This window comes from Hippichthys cyanospilos, chromosome 21, assembly GCF_059441005.1.
Source record: "Hippichthys cyanospilos isolate Australia breed blue-spotted pipefish chromosome 21, RoL_Hcya_1.0, whole genome shotgun sequence".
In the NCBI taxonomy this organism is placed as follows: Eukaryota; Metazoa; Chordata; class Actinopteri; order Syngnathiformes; family Syngnathidae; genus Hippichthys; species Hippichthys cyanospilos.
The window spans coordinates 9,963,582-9,978,584 of NC_142389.1; the positions used below are offsets into that span (position 1 = coordinate 9,963,582).

Genomic DNA, 15,003 nt, shown 5'->3' on the forward strand with positions numbered 1-15,003 from the left:
ACATTGATCAACCAAATAATCAGTACTAATTGATTAAAATAATTCTGAGATGTGGTGTGATTAGAATTATTGGTTTACTTGCTGACGTAACTCTGTTTGGCTCGTTTGATTTTGTTTGAAGACCGTAGAACGTATACTTTGACAAATCTCAAATTGTAAAAACTATTGAAGAATTCATATTTTCATGCAATAAGTCTTCATTAAACAGAGAAATTACATTCCTCAGTTTCAAGTAAGAAACCTGAGATTCACTTCTAATACACAATCAGATTCAGTTCTAATACACTAATCAATTGTAAAAACGCAATAACCCTTTGCAGGGATGCCGATTTAATGACAATCTGTCATTATTTGCTTCAATTGTTTGGTAGTAAGTTCCAGTTGCAGGGAGAGTAGTTAAGACATGGAGTTCATAGCTGAAAAATACAGCTCTCTGCCCTACCAAGCCTCATCGATTAAGACTCCACAGTTGATCATCGATAATCCATAATTTGCTCCCGCACTTGGCCAGAATTCAATCAGTGCATCGAATGCAGCCCTCCCTTGTCTACTCCTTCAGTAACCAGACTTTGTGTCTGATTCCCATTACAGCTTGGCTTGCTTTCAGGAACGCATATGTTTTGTCTGTCTGGGCATGAAAGCATCGGCATTCATATACAGTGCTTTTATTAACTTTTTACTTCAAAGAGTGCTAAGTTGAAGTGACACGCCAACGTAGCCACAAAGTCCCATCATTAGGGTATCATGTAATCATATGTGACAATGATGTCTAAATAACCGCTTTTTACTTTGTGAGTAAAGCTATTTTTCACAGAAAACCTAGTTAACACTAGCCCAAGGTAATACCAGAAGCGGGACAACACCTGCCTGGAGGATTTTTTTCCCCCAATCTTGAAAATAAAGAACATTTGGAAAAAGTAGTGCATTGGGGTCAAGAAAGTTGAAGTGATGCATCCTAACAAAGTTTTTTATATTGGGCAGAAGGTAAAGTTTTGCTTCACAAAAATTGGTCAAATTTCATTCATTGTAATTTGAACATTGTGAGAGTTTTAAATGGTATATTATTATTATAGCTTGTGATGTATTTACTGTTTAAATTCCTAAAATAGGCAATTATGAACATATGGAAAAGCATCAATTTCTCACTTAAAGGCTCAGCCCTCAACTATAATTTTTTTTTCTTTCTTTTTTTTTTCTTTTTTACCTCTGGGGGGGAAAAAAACCTTACATTTTACTTACCAGTGGCATTTTTTTAAATTACTTTCTAGAAATCTTGAATACCAATTAGTCATATTTTGATGTTTTTCTTCAGGTTGGTTCCCTTACGTCGTCATCAATTGGGGAAGCCATAACACTCATGTCAGTGTATCCCTCAGCGGCCGTCTCCGGGTCATTATCATCAATTTTAGATAATAGTCCCACTGGCTAATTCACAATGATGGAAACGATTAAGCGTCACATTCATCCTACCTGTCATATCGTGGGGGCCGCTTAGCGTTGTTTTTTTCGGAGGTGGAGCGGTGGGTAATTGTAACGAGTAGCAGTTGCTGATACGCGCTGAAGTCAGTATATTGTGGTGGGTTGCAACTAATTGCACTTGATAGTAATGGTTCCAGCCTGTGCATACAGCCCGAAGCACACACAGGCTTTGGATCGCCGGTCCTAAATAGGCGGAATCCAGTTCCAGTTCAGACTCAAATGTCATTCTGTAGAGACCAACAATTAGATTGTTTTCGTGTCTTTTAGCATTTGTTACGTGAACCATGTTGTTTTGCATTTTAAGTACAAAATATGCTATATAAATTCAGGTTTGATTATATAGGTAATCTCGCCACAAAAGACGAAGCCACACTGTTTTTGATACTTTTATGAACCAATTTAAGGTCAGTTTGATATGGCTCGATTCAGTTTGAGAGGGTATGATGGAATGATTTGTTGTCATTTTATATAGATTTGAATAAGCTTGTCAATACTGTACATTTGCCATTTTCTTCTCAGTAAAAATAGAGTTTAATTCATATTCGATACATTTCAGCAGCAGCGTGTTAATTATTGCCCTAGCAGGGACACAATAGGATTAAATAGAAGAAGAAATGTCTTCACAAATCTTGTACAGTACATTCATTGCATTGACATTTATTTTCAGACACAAACAGACACACAATCTTAATTTCACCTTAGATAAATAATTCAGAAGTGTTTTCATCTTCAATTTAGATCACAGCATATTTAGTTTTTTTATGTTTAATTATTGTATACGTCCTAAACTCCCTAACATTTATAGTACAGTATTTCATTACCACTAATTCAGTTCTCCATTTACTGGTACTTGAGAATGCTTGGTTTCAACTTCTTTTTCAACTGTATTTTGTGTACAGTATTATGTAAATTTCAGTTATAATCTTTTGAATACATGCATTTAAGGAAATTAGTCCTTTCAAATCAGTCTTGAAATACATACATACAATACATACAGTTGGGATACTCCAGAACTGCATTTTTAAAATTGTAACATCACACTCAGTCAGACTGATTTATAACGTTGTATCATGCTTGTGCAGTGGGTAGCCTGACTTTTGGTTTAGACGTTTAAATCTTGGCTTGCTTGTAAGTTTTTTGTGCAAGTTTTCTCCAGATCCTCCTCCTTTCTCCCAGATTCCACAAACATGCTTATATTGACTGCAGACTGTAAACGAGTGACTGGTCTAGAATGTACCCTGAGTCTTGCCAAAAGTGATCTGGGGTAGCCTTCATCTTACCCACAAACATAATAAGGACTAGCTATGTAGAAAACTGATAGTTGGATTTTAAAATTTACTGCTATAATTGGGCATAAATGTGTAAAACTGCAATTAGAATGCAACAGCATTGTAGTGACCAATTGGGTCTGATTAAATTCAGTTTTATTACACTGATCATCCATCACTCGACAGATGGAAACACAGTTTGGTCACTCACGAGTTTCTTTAAGTCGGGACTTTTTGCGTCATCGCTTCACCACAGCGATGTAGTTTTCCACTTTGTGTCTGTGCATATACAGTATATGTGTGTGTGTGTGTGTGTGTGATGAATTCTGACTTGGGTGTGGTGAGCTTCAGATGAGATTTTCTTCTGCTCCCCACACTCTATTACACACGCATACACACACATACACCCACATACAAGTCGTTTATGCCTGGGTTGGTTAAAGTGCGGGCCCTAGCTGACATAAATTACTTTATTTTAATAGTTGCATGGCTAAGAAAGAAAGAGAAGAATGGTGTTCGTATCCCTCTTTCTGATTTCACTGACCCAATTTGCACTACATTGTATTGCTAGTTATATATAATTTAGTCAACATACAGTCCTTTGTTAGGCACTTATTATGCTTTGGTTTTGTATTGTTTTTGTTACAACATGCAAACATCCTCAAGAAGAGTGTGGGTCAACAGACTGGCTTTGTTTACTACTGAATACAAAGTGTAGTCCAGGAATTGTGGGTTTTGTTCATTTACATAAATATTATTAGAGAAAATCTCATACATATCATAACATCATTGATATCATAGCATATCTAGTTTTTAACAGGTACAAGTTGGATTCTGCATCGCGAAGCCTAATACCGCTTTGATATCAATAACGTTTTATTCAGTGAGAGATCCCTTGGTGTCTTCCTCCCAGTATTTTGGTTGTAATGTTATGGCGGTTTGTGATACCATTATTATTTTTATTTTGACTCATACACTCAAATCTTTTTGGTTGGAGCACAGCTATGTATTGACTATTACAGTGGTTTGTAACCATTTATTCAACAATTTTCCCCCCGTGTAATATTTGTTTCAGCCAAGAAACCTTTAACCAACCCAAAGTATTTTGGAAAAATAAGATCAAAAACAGAAGCATTATACTGGAATGACATTGTAGTCATTTCTCTTGGTGTGTTTTATTCAGCATTTCCTGAAGATAGATCACATGACATCGTCTGGTTATTTCTGGCTTGTCTGTTGGAAAATTGTGTCATAAACAACAGTGCACATGCGTACGTTTTGCAGGATGAAACAAAATTTAGTTGTTTCTCGATGCAAAAAAAAGTTCCTTAAATTAATATAAAAATGTAATAATGTATTCCACTCGTGACACTCTTGACTCTACCACAAGTATTGTACATGATCACACTATGGTATAAGTTATTTTGGTATTCCCCTCTCTTTGTGTCCGTGTAGTCCACAGTTAAAAGAAAATAACACTTTCTCCATCTTCTCAGCGATGGTGAGGAAGAAGAATCCCCCTATCCGCAGTGTAGGAGGTGAGGAAGAGGAGGAAGAAGAGGGGAGGAGGCCGGCGAGCGAGGAGGAAGAAGACGGCGAGGAAGACGAGGGGCGCGTGGGAGCTGAAGCCGACCGAATAAGTCGCCCCTCTGAGCCCGAGGAGCGAGTCCGGGGTGATGAGGAGCCCGACGAGGGGGAGGAGGAGGAAGGAGAAAGTGAGTGCATTTCCTCGTCTCTCTCGCCCTCATCCGTTGGCAACGAGGAGCGAGGCGGCAGGAGGGGGGGAGGAGGAGGAGGCAGGCCTTCTCAAGGAGGACTCAAAGCGGCCGAATCGTACCCTGAAGACAAGGCGGGCAAAGGCGAGCCCCTCATGTCGGACACCAGGGCAGAGTCGGCCCCGGACACGCCGCCGCTCTCCTCCAGCCCCTCCCCCAAGCTGCAGGACTTCAAGTGCAATGTGTGCACTTACGGTTACTATGGCAACGACCCTGCCGACCTGGTCAAGCACTTTAGGAAGTATCACCTCGGCCTGCACAATCGCACACGGCAGGACGCTGCCCTCGACACACACATCCTGGCTCTCCACAACATGGCGCCCCCGCACACACCTCTAGGTAACTCCTAGCTTGGCTTGTTTTGCACCCACTTTGTGTGAAGCGGTCATAAACGACACAGAGTCGCCAGTAAAACAATGCATTTGTGGGCTTTGTCAAAAGGGTGTATTGGAAATACAAAGAACGCTTTGAACAACTTATTTCACGCCACATTTCTGCTACGTCACAGTAGACCCTTCATTATTTAACATGTTCATCCTCCATCACCCACACAAATGTTTGCTTCAAAATTTTCCGTCGCCCCTCATCTCCTAGGAGTGTAGGTGGAAATTATCTTGGATTCTCCAAATAAGTTTGCGCATCGAAAATGTTATTTTGAGTTGAGTTTTTGTACAAAATCCTATTGCTAATTTGCTAAGACGATGTTTGACAGTAACTCCGAATATTCAATGAAATTTTAAAATTATTTTATGTGAAGACTCACGATCTCATGAGAACTTAATCATTCACTGCCATTGTCAGCTATAGACGTCAAAGGTCCATTTAAGAGCCGGTTGTGAATTCACACTATAGACTTCAAAGATTCATTTGAACTCGGCTGGCAGTGAATGAGTTGGAAAGTTGAACGCTAACTAAAATATACATAAGTTGATCACATATTATCAGATATTAAGGCACTTCACACTGTGTTTTACGATACCAAAGCTTTTCTCACAAGGGGTTATGGGCAATGACACTTGGGTGTCAATAATCCAGCCATTTCCTTGTACCAAGTGGCTTCCTGCCCAGGATTTACTTTTCAAACATCAGAAGCTCACTCAATCATAACTTGCCTTTTTTCTGTTCATTTGTATACATATTACGGTGTGATTGTACAAGTTATTTGTCATGCATTTTCACAAAATCAGGCTCAAAAATGGACAAAGTTACAGAAATCTGAATGTTGCCATGTTGAAATTCCTAGTTTTGCGAGAAACACTTTTAATATTTTTGCACATTCATCTTTAAGGTAGTTGCATCATATAGTAATCCCATATTTTTAATTACAATTTGAACCTTTTGACTGCTTAAAAATGAAAGCCGAGACCTTAATGAGGTTGTTTTTGTAGTTAGACCAAAATGGACATATCTGTTTTAAATTCATGTTTTTGGCAATAACTCAAAACTAATCCCCAAGACATAAGCCTGGTTTTTTAAAAACATATTACTTATCGTTACGGTTAACAGTCATTGATTGACACCACTCCATTTCATTTTGGGCGCCATGGCTTAGTGGTAGAGCGCTCATCTCCGAACCAGAAGGTTTTGGGTTTCATCCCCGACCCTGGCCACAATGACAGTGTCTTTGAGCAAGATACTGAACCCTAATTTGCTCGCAATGGACCCGACAGCATCCCTGCGTGGCAACAGCCTCCTCCGTTTAGTGTATGAATTTTAGTGTATGAATATGGGTGAATATGAATCTTTCCAAAGCGCTTGGATGTATTTTGAGGTTGTAAAGCTGTTGAAACTCAATGTCAGGTTGTTTGTAAAGAAAACATGGTTAAAGGTTTGACATGTAACATTTGAGTAAAATGGCAGTTCTGAATCCCTCCTTCCTTGTGTTTGTTCTGACAGTCAAGCAGCCAGGAGAAGGACCCAGGAACCAAACCAAAGAGTCTGGCATGAGCAGGCTTGAGCTCCAGCATCAGCAACACAGGACAGTGATGATGAACGGCACTTACGACATCCAGGTGAGAAGCAACATTGACATCAATTGGGGTGCGCATTAATCACAAGTGTGATTATACCTGAGTTTGGTCCTAAAGGATTAAGCAGGATGCGCTTAATGTGCATTTAGGTTTGTGTGTCAGAAGTCAAGGAATTTCCTTTAGTTTTACAACATTCTGCCATCTCTAATGGCCCTAAATCCATGTCATGGGCACAAATGTACACTTGAAGAATCAAAAATAGAAAAAGATGAAAAGTGGAAATTTTCCATAAAAAAGAAATGAAAGGGGTCTATTCTTTTATTCCGCTGTTTTTTCTTTGTCGCGCTCTCCTGCACGTGTTTGGAAAGTTCCATGCTGTCATTTGCTAAGAAGGGATTCCCGGTGAGCCAGTGAGATTTTAGCGGTGGGCGGGGGAGAGAAAATTATAGCGATAGGGGAAAAATGTCAAGATGAAGGGTTACTTAAAGAGGCTTTGAAACACTGGTCGATGTAATGAAGCAGCTGTTAGACACATTTGACACAGCTTTTACTTTTATTTACCTGCTGCCAAACTTTACAATTCACATTTCATCCATCTGTCTTGCTACTTTTTTCCCCTTTCATTGGCTTACCTTGCGACTATCAATGTTTTCTCTAATGACAAACGTTTGCAGTGGGCTGGCATTGATTCATCATGATTTTTCTTTTTTTCTGTCCAAAGAAGTTCCAAACAAGTCTACATATGGAAAGTTTAGCACATTCGGAAATGGGTATGAGAAACAGTTAAGTCCTGTTTATTTTTCCTGTGTATAGGAATTCCATTTCTAATGCTGCTCTCAGTTCTGCTATGTAACGAAAGACGTTCGGTTAAAAAAAAAAAAAAAAAAATCATCAAAGAAACTAATTCCTCCCTGGTTGATTGTCAAGCAAGAACATATGATGTCATGTTTCTGGTTTTAAATTCAAAATTCTACCATTGCATCTGGATTTTTCCAAAAGGCTTTCTTTTGCATTGACAAACTACCGCCTCGGACCGCCTACCGTCCGCATGAGACCGCAGATCTGCTCGGAGATAAATCCACGTCGTACGGTAGTAATGTCGTTGTAAGCCCCTGCGCTTCTGATCCAGCCAGCAGCAGCACGTTATAATCACCTACAGTCTACCGGGCCATGCTAATAAAAACCAGATGGGTGTCAGGTTTCCTTGCCTTGCAGCCGTGGCCTCATCCCATGGAAACCTGCCCTGGAATATATGTTAGGGGTTTGCTTAGTTAGAAGTTGCAGCAGCATTTAATTGCTCGTACATACAGAGAGTATGCGTTAGAGTGCTAACAGGCATTTTTTTGTAGCGTTACAGTTGTGTTTGGATTCATCACATACATCCTCAGAACAGCTGCCACATTAAATCACTGTCATGCCGACTCACCAGAATGAAGTCGCTCTTGATTTGATGGCAGGATGGAACAAAATGGTCCAAAACTGTTTCTACAACTTTTGTTGATGACCAGAACCAAACTGAAGTGTTTCTTTCAGCCATGAAAAGCCACACCGCTGAAACGCAGACTGGCCTATTACAGCTCGGGACAGAGATCCGACACCTTCCCAGTGATGCTCTGTTGTATCAAAATTACAGTGTTCCACAAATTCGTGAGACTGTTTTCCAACCCTTATTGAGCCGAGGCACATGTTTTACTTTTAAAAAATGTCAAAGGATCAATCATGATTATAAATTGTCAAGGAAGCTCATAACCCAGATTTGAAGCCAATAATGAATTTTTAGTTGAAGGAAAAAATATTGACATCAAAACAAACAGAAAAATGCAAAATGCAATTCATAACTATTTAAATGTTTTTGCAAACATGTCAGATTTGCAAGATTTAAAAAAAATAGTGCAGTTATTTGTTTTTAAATGATACCAATAAAGTTCAGGGAGTTCTCACTTCCACAGTCATAAGTATTCTCAACAAGTCATATTAAAACAAGTAAATAGCTCCCTATTGTTTTCTGCAGTAAATTTCAACCCATAAAATTTCCAACACAAACTTAACCCAAGGGTCAGCCTCATTAATCTCTTCTTAAGGTGAAAATTCAAACAAATATTATCCTGACATTACCACAATTTAATGTGGTCTGTTACAGCCCACCAGATTAAAAAAGAAACACAAAACAAAAAGAAAGCTGCTGATTTTTGTCAGAATGCTGAACATCATGATAGCTAATTTGTAATGCTGATGCAGTCCTTTTGTTAGAAGAATATTTTGTTTTTCAACCATTGGAAGTCCTATGTTTCTTCCAAAGGTTCAGCGGTGTTAACGGCAGTAACTAAATGTCAGGTAAATAATACATTATATTGACAGAAACGTTTGCATTCAACAGGTGACAGTGGGCGGCACCCTTATCGGAATTGGTCGCAAGACCTCTGATTGCCAGGGCAATACAAAGTACTTCCGCTGCAAATTCTGCAACTTCACCTACATGGGCAGCAATTCAGTAGAACTGGAGCAGCACTTCCTCTCCTCACATCCCAACAAAGCCAAGACCGCGCCGGTCGCACCCCTCCTGAACATTGACGGCCAGAGCAAAGGGAGGAGTCCGATACTGGACGGAGCAGACCGAGTGGCGGTCAGAGCGGAGGACGACTCCCTGGTAGGGTATTCCATCCCCATACGTGCGGATTCGTCGGGCTGGTCGGCGGAGGGGGCGCAGGCTTACTACTGGTGCAAGTTCTGCAGCTGGAGCTGTGAGTGGTCGGGAGGCTCCTCCAAGCTTTTGGAGCACTATGAGCAGAGACATAGGACCAACACGGCGAGCCCTACCGACTCCAGAAGGGACGTTGAAAGAGATCACATGTTGTCCAAAAGTCGCAAGGATCTTTCATCCAGTACTAACCAAGGTAATTTAAATGATAATGAAACTTAATGAACTGCTCAACCTTTAAAGAGTGAGGCATCCTCCGCAAGTATGGAAAAACCAGGGAAATAGATGTTACCAATGTTCAAGTTGCCAAAACCTAAAACTATGAAATGGCTCAATCTTGTTGTCTCTTGGCTTGTATTAGTTCTTCGCAGATATTTGGCAACACGTTGGGGCTTATTTCCATCTTCTAAATTACATATTTCAAAAGAGTGATTCTCAATCAGTTTTTCAATGTATGCTCCCACTGTAAAATACTTTTTTAGCCAAGTACCGCCAAACCAGTGCAAAGCATTTTTAAATGGGGTTTGGGGTGTAAATATGTAAGTTAATCTTAAACTTTGGAACTACATTCGCAGTGGTATCACTGGACACATTTTATCCGAAACGCTAGATCACTGGTGTCAAATTCAAGGCCCGGGGGCCCGCCGCATCATTTTATGTGGTCCGCGAAATTCTGATTTGACTTCCAGTTTTCTGGCTAAAACACCAAACTTGCAAGTTGTCTGCAACTTGTAAAATTTTGGAGGAAAAATAAAAAAAACATTATTTCATTTCCAATCTCTCTTGCACTGTTTTCCAGCCTCTGATTGTAAAACTAGAAAGTGTGTGACAAATAAAGTTAAATTTTTTTCTGATTCGCTATCATTCCGACCCACTGACAGAAACTATTGCTACAATGTGGCCCACGATAAAAATGAGTTTGACACCCCTCCTCTAGATGATAACATTATAATATCATTTTCATTTCTGACTCATCTGCCAGAAATTTGTGGTACTAATGACAACAAACAATTGAACGAAAACCATACATTCACAAAGGGAGTGACTATAACATAGTTCCGAAATAATACTGCTTATGTTCCAATTAATTTCCTCTTAAGTACCTTCATGTACCCCCATTTGAGAACCATTGTCTCTGGTACTGTCCTCCTCATGATCCAGAAAGCAAGAGCCTATTCAACTTTGCCATTGTTGGTTGATTGTGTGATAGGCTTAACTCAAATAGAAATCACAATGAGTTTATTTACTAACGATAACATCTATTTTGAGGGGATGCATAGTTTAACTCTCAGAAATATCAGCCTCTGCAAGTATTTTTTTAAAACTACTGTATACTATAAGCACAAAGTTCTGTGTGAACTTAAGAGGCATCAATATTCTAAAATTGTACCATAGACCTTTGAATCATGTGGTAGCAAACTATCTACCCAGGGTATAATATAATCCTTCTGTCACGGTGACCTGCTGTTAGCATCAGGTTCATACAAAATCTCCTGTGTTTCAATCCTGCCAACTGGAAGAATGACCTTTTTGCCTAAAGGAACATTCGTCTGTTTCCCAGGCGACCCGAACAGCGGCGACGGCGAGGCCGTGGTCACCAGCTACAACTGCCAGCTGTGTGATTTTCGCTACTCCATGGCGCATGCCGCCGACGTGATCGTGGTGGCCCCGCTGCTGCTGCATTACCAGCACAACCACTCAATTCACCGATGCTGCATCCAACACTGCATGTACTGTCCGCAGGGCCTCTGTCAGCCGCACAAGCATCTGGGGGAGGTGAGTTGTTGATTCCAGTTGTTTTCAAAATAATTAATAATAAATTCAGTGAACTCAGATTGTTGTGTTGGGAACACAAATAACTGCTTGTGAAATTGTTGTTTTTGGTAATTTTCAGTTCAGTGGGCATGGTGATTGCCTTCCACTGGGTGGCTTTCTCCTTATATGCAAAACTATCTGAAAATGATTCTGCTCATGGTGTCTGTGTCTTAGCAGGAAATACAATTGTTAGTCTCTTTTAAAAAAGCCAATAGAGAGTTCAGAACAGTCGTTAAGTTGGCAAGACTGACTGGTAAACTAGCTCCTTTGTTCACAGCAATGCTGTTGTGGAAGCAGTGCTTGTCTGCTCATGAGGATGAATAAAAAATGAATTGAGTTCAAGACGAATTTAGTAAAGTTTATTTCTCGTAATCAGGTCATAAATGTGTGTTAAAACGTTCAAACATAATGTCCATGATATTTCCTTTCCTGATAGGTGTCGCACCCTTTTGCGTGCCGGAAGCCCACCTGTCCAAAGTGTTGCACCAAATTCCCCCCACCTACGAAACAGCAAGACACGGGCGGGGCCACACCTCCTCCTCCCAGGAGTGACCCAAGTGTGACATCAGCTTCAAGTGCTCATCCCTCGAACGCTGTTGCCTCACAGGGTAATTTATTTGGATGACCAGGGATGATTTTATGGATAATTCAATCAAATAAAATAATGTTAAAGTGTACTGTATTTTCCAGTGTACAGTAACAAAACACATTAATAATATCATTGAAAAAAAATCTCTGTCATACATGTATAAATGCCGTTTTTGAACACCCACAACAGAAACATGGCTTAGCAAACTGATTGTCCGTCTTTAGGTGTCACACACCTATGCGATCAATGCACCTTCGCCACAGCTGACATTGACGTGCTGCTGCAGCACTATGACAGCTGCCACAGCCTGATCAACCTGAAAGGGGCCCCGCCGCATGTTAAAGCAGAGGAACAGGAGGGCGCTGGCAGCGGCCCGGACAAGGATGCAGGTCGGGAGTACTCGTGCACAAAGTGTCACTTCATCACTGAGGTGGAGGAGGAGATCTTCAGGCACTACAGGTCAGCTCAGCTTGTTGTGTCAAATGTGATGTGAATAAGTGAAAAAATAACGTGTTTGTCTAATTGTGCGGTACCTGCTTTTAGCAATTGTCTACTGCAGTAGTTCTCAAATGGGGGTACTTGAAGGAACTCCAGGGGTACTCGATTTTAAACAAAACAAACATGCAAACATCTTCTAAAAATAATTATTGAATTCATTAAATGTTTAAGGAAAATATAAATTCATAAAACAGATTTTATGTTCAGTACATTATTCAATTTTAAAAAGCCAGATTCTCCCCGTAGTACATTGGTTCGACTCAAGTTGTTACGTGCCACCACTCGTTTCCTGTCAAGTTACCGGTAATTATCTCTACAATGATCACAAAAGAGGACAGTTTTTAAGTGGAATATTTTTCTGTGGACCAATATTTATTGATAATTATTTACTTTTGAGAACAATTCTGACACTTTATGTTGATTATTTTTTGTGGACAAATATTTATTAATAGTTAACTCAATGATTCCAAAAGACGACACTTTAATTTTTTGCGGACAAATATGTCTTTATAATTATTTCTTTTGAGAATAGGTCTGACACTTTATTTTGTGATTATTTTTTGTGGAAAAATATTCATTAGTAATTAAGTTAATGATTTTTGATAACAGATCTCGACTGTAATCCCAAAAGGGGACCCTTAATTTTCTTCTTTGGACACACATGTATTTAGTATAATTTCTTTTTGAGAACAGGTCTGACACTTTATATTGATTATTTGTTTGTGGACAAATATTTATTAATAATTACGTTTTTTTTATAACATCTTCTCTATGATTCAAAAGACACTTGTTGACACTGTTGATTATGTTTTTGTGGACCAATACAAATGAAGTTTGAAAGGTTCTGAAGTTTAATAAATTAGACACTGATGACATGTTCTAAGTTTTTTTAATTTTTTATTTATTTTTTAACCTAAAAATGCTTTGCACTGGTTATAGGGTACTTGGCTGAAAAACATATTTTACAAGGTGTACATCACTGAAAAAAAATTGAGAATCACTGGTGTAGTGCACTCAAGCATACGAGCTCCTCACAAAAATTGGGGTTGAAACATCTTTATTGATGAATTCTTCACTCTTTGTCAAAATGCTCTTTGTCAAAATGCTGCTCAGTGTGAATTTTTTAATGAACTACTGTTTTTGTTGTTGTTCCTGGGCAGACGTGTCCACTCGTGCTGTCGCTGTCGCCACTGCGACTTCACGGCGCCAGATTCGTCGGCGCTCCTCGACCATTTCAACTCGGCCCACTGCCACGACGCCTCTCTGTCGGCGACCTCACTGACGCCATCCCTAACGCCGTCGGCCAACGGCTGCTCGGCGCCCTCCACCTTAGCCATCAAAGAGGAGAGCAAAGGGGATATTCGGCTCCTCTACTCGCTGGCGCCGCCCGAGGGACGCTTGGCCGAGGGTGGCCGTGAGGAGATAATCAAGAGTGAGGGCGGCGAGGAGAAGGAGAAGGAGCGTGAAAGGGGCTGGGTCCTCGGGGAGACAAGAGGCGGCGAGCAGGCCCATGGTCTTCTGTGGGTGCCCAAGGAACGCATGGGACCCGAACCCTCCCTATTCCCGTCACCTTTGTCCATGGCGTTCGTTTCTGCCAACCATGAGGCCTCGCAGCAGAAGCGGAGTGGCGGTGTGGCCTCACCCAGCATGGTCTACCTTGGAGATACCAAATCGTTTTTGGGAGACGCCAAGCTGTATGGTGGAAGTGGGCGGCCGGGCGGAGGAGGCGCCCCCAGCGGTGGGGAGAAAATGAGCCAGATGCCATCTCAGCAATACACGGGAGGAGGGAGTGGAGGAGTTCAGGAAGTGAAAGGAGGAGCTGCTAAAGAGGAGTCCCAGTCGCTGCTACGGGTAAGCTGGAACACATTTACATGACCACCCTGACCTCCAAACACTTTTCTTATCCTTTATTTTAAGTTTTGTCACTCATGCCAGATCCTCATTTCACTCTCCCTCTTGTCCTCCTTTCCCTGAAAGTTAGCGTTATGAATAGCATACTCGCTCCATGGCTACACTGTCCACAAAGAAACACATCCAAATGCGAATTAACCCTTTATGTATACATACTGCTATCATCATTATTATTATTATTATTATTATTATTATCATTATTATTAATAATAAAATAAACATTTTTTGCAACTATATATCACACATTATCAAATTGTTAAAAAAACATAAATACTGTCTTGCACTGAATTATAATTTGGATCGGGTTCTAATTTTTAGGATTTTTATCATTACTATTATGCATATCTATATAATAGTATATCAACCCTATCTTTTTGTCTCAAATTGGAAAATATAATATAATAATGAAATAAAAAGAAGAGAAAACTGACAATTTCCTGCAGTTTTAAGGAGAATTGCTACATTGTGATAAATTGGTCTGTCTTTATTTCATCATAATTTTATTTTATGTATCAGATGTATGAGTGATATCAATAATTGTATCAGTGTCAGCGGTGGCTCAAGTCGCTAATCATTTTGTTGCATTATTGAAAATCATACTCAAAGTTTATAAATATGTTTAAATCAAATCATAAATAGTCATACCTGTCTGTTAGAATATGTTTTAATATCTCTTCAGATATTTTATGAGTTAATTTATTTTTTTGCTTCCAAAGTGACCAAAGATGGTTCCTTTACCCAAACCGAACTTGGACTCAGCTCACTTCAAATCACCATGTGTACAATGCCAAGCGGTCACCCTTAGTGACGATGGGAAGGCAAACTTTGACTGTTCCCATGGTAACTCGCCCATCAAGTTCCACTTTTCCGGGGGGGGGGGGGGGGGGGGGTCTCAATTCGCGAGTGATGTCATGGACTGGCAGTAGTGAGATTTTGGTCTTTTGCGGTTGTAGAGTTTATTGGCTATGATCGCATTAAATCAGCATAGGCCCACATGTAT

General features: G+C 40.1%; 1 protein-coding gene across 3 annotated transcripts in view; it reads left to right on the forward strand.

Moving 5' to 3' along the window:
- trps1 (trichorhinophalangeal syndrome I) overlaps window positions 1-15,003 on the forward strand; it is an 89,321-nt gene that overhangs the window by 35,692 nt on the left and 38,626 nt on the right. Inside the window, exons 3-10 of one of the 3 annotated variants that reach the window (XM_088405442.1) lie at window positions 4,244-4,861; window positions 6,419-6,534; window positions 8,870-9,139; window positions 9,218-9,386; window positions 10,752-10,966; window positions 11,442-11,613; window positions 11,819-12,053; window positions 13,253-13,943. In XM_088405442.1, the coding sequence (XP_088261568.1) occupies window positions 4,244-4,861; window positions 6,419-6,534; window positions 8,870-9,139; window positions 9,218-9,386; window positions 10,752-10,966; window positions 11,442-11,613; window positions 11,819-12,053; window positions 13,253-13,943 (2,486 nt within the window). Of the gene's footprint in view, window positions 1-4,243; window positions 4,862-6,418; window positions 6,535-8,869; window positions 9,387-10,751; window positions 10,967-11,441; window positions 11,614-11,818; window positions 12,054-13,252; window positions 13,944-15,003 lie in introns of all 3 variants that reach the window. The other 2 variants (XM_088405441.1, XM_088405443.1) reach the window with 2 other exon arrangements.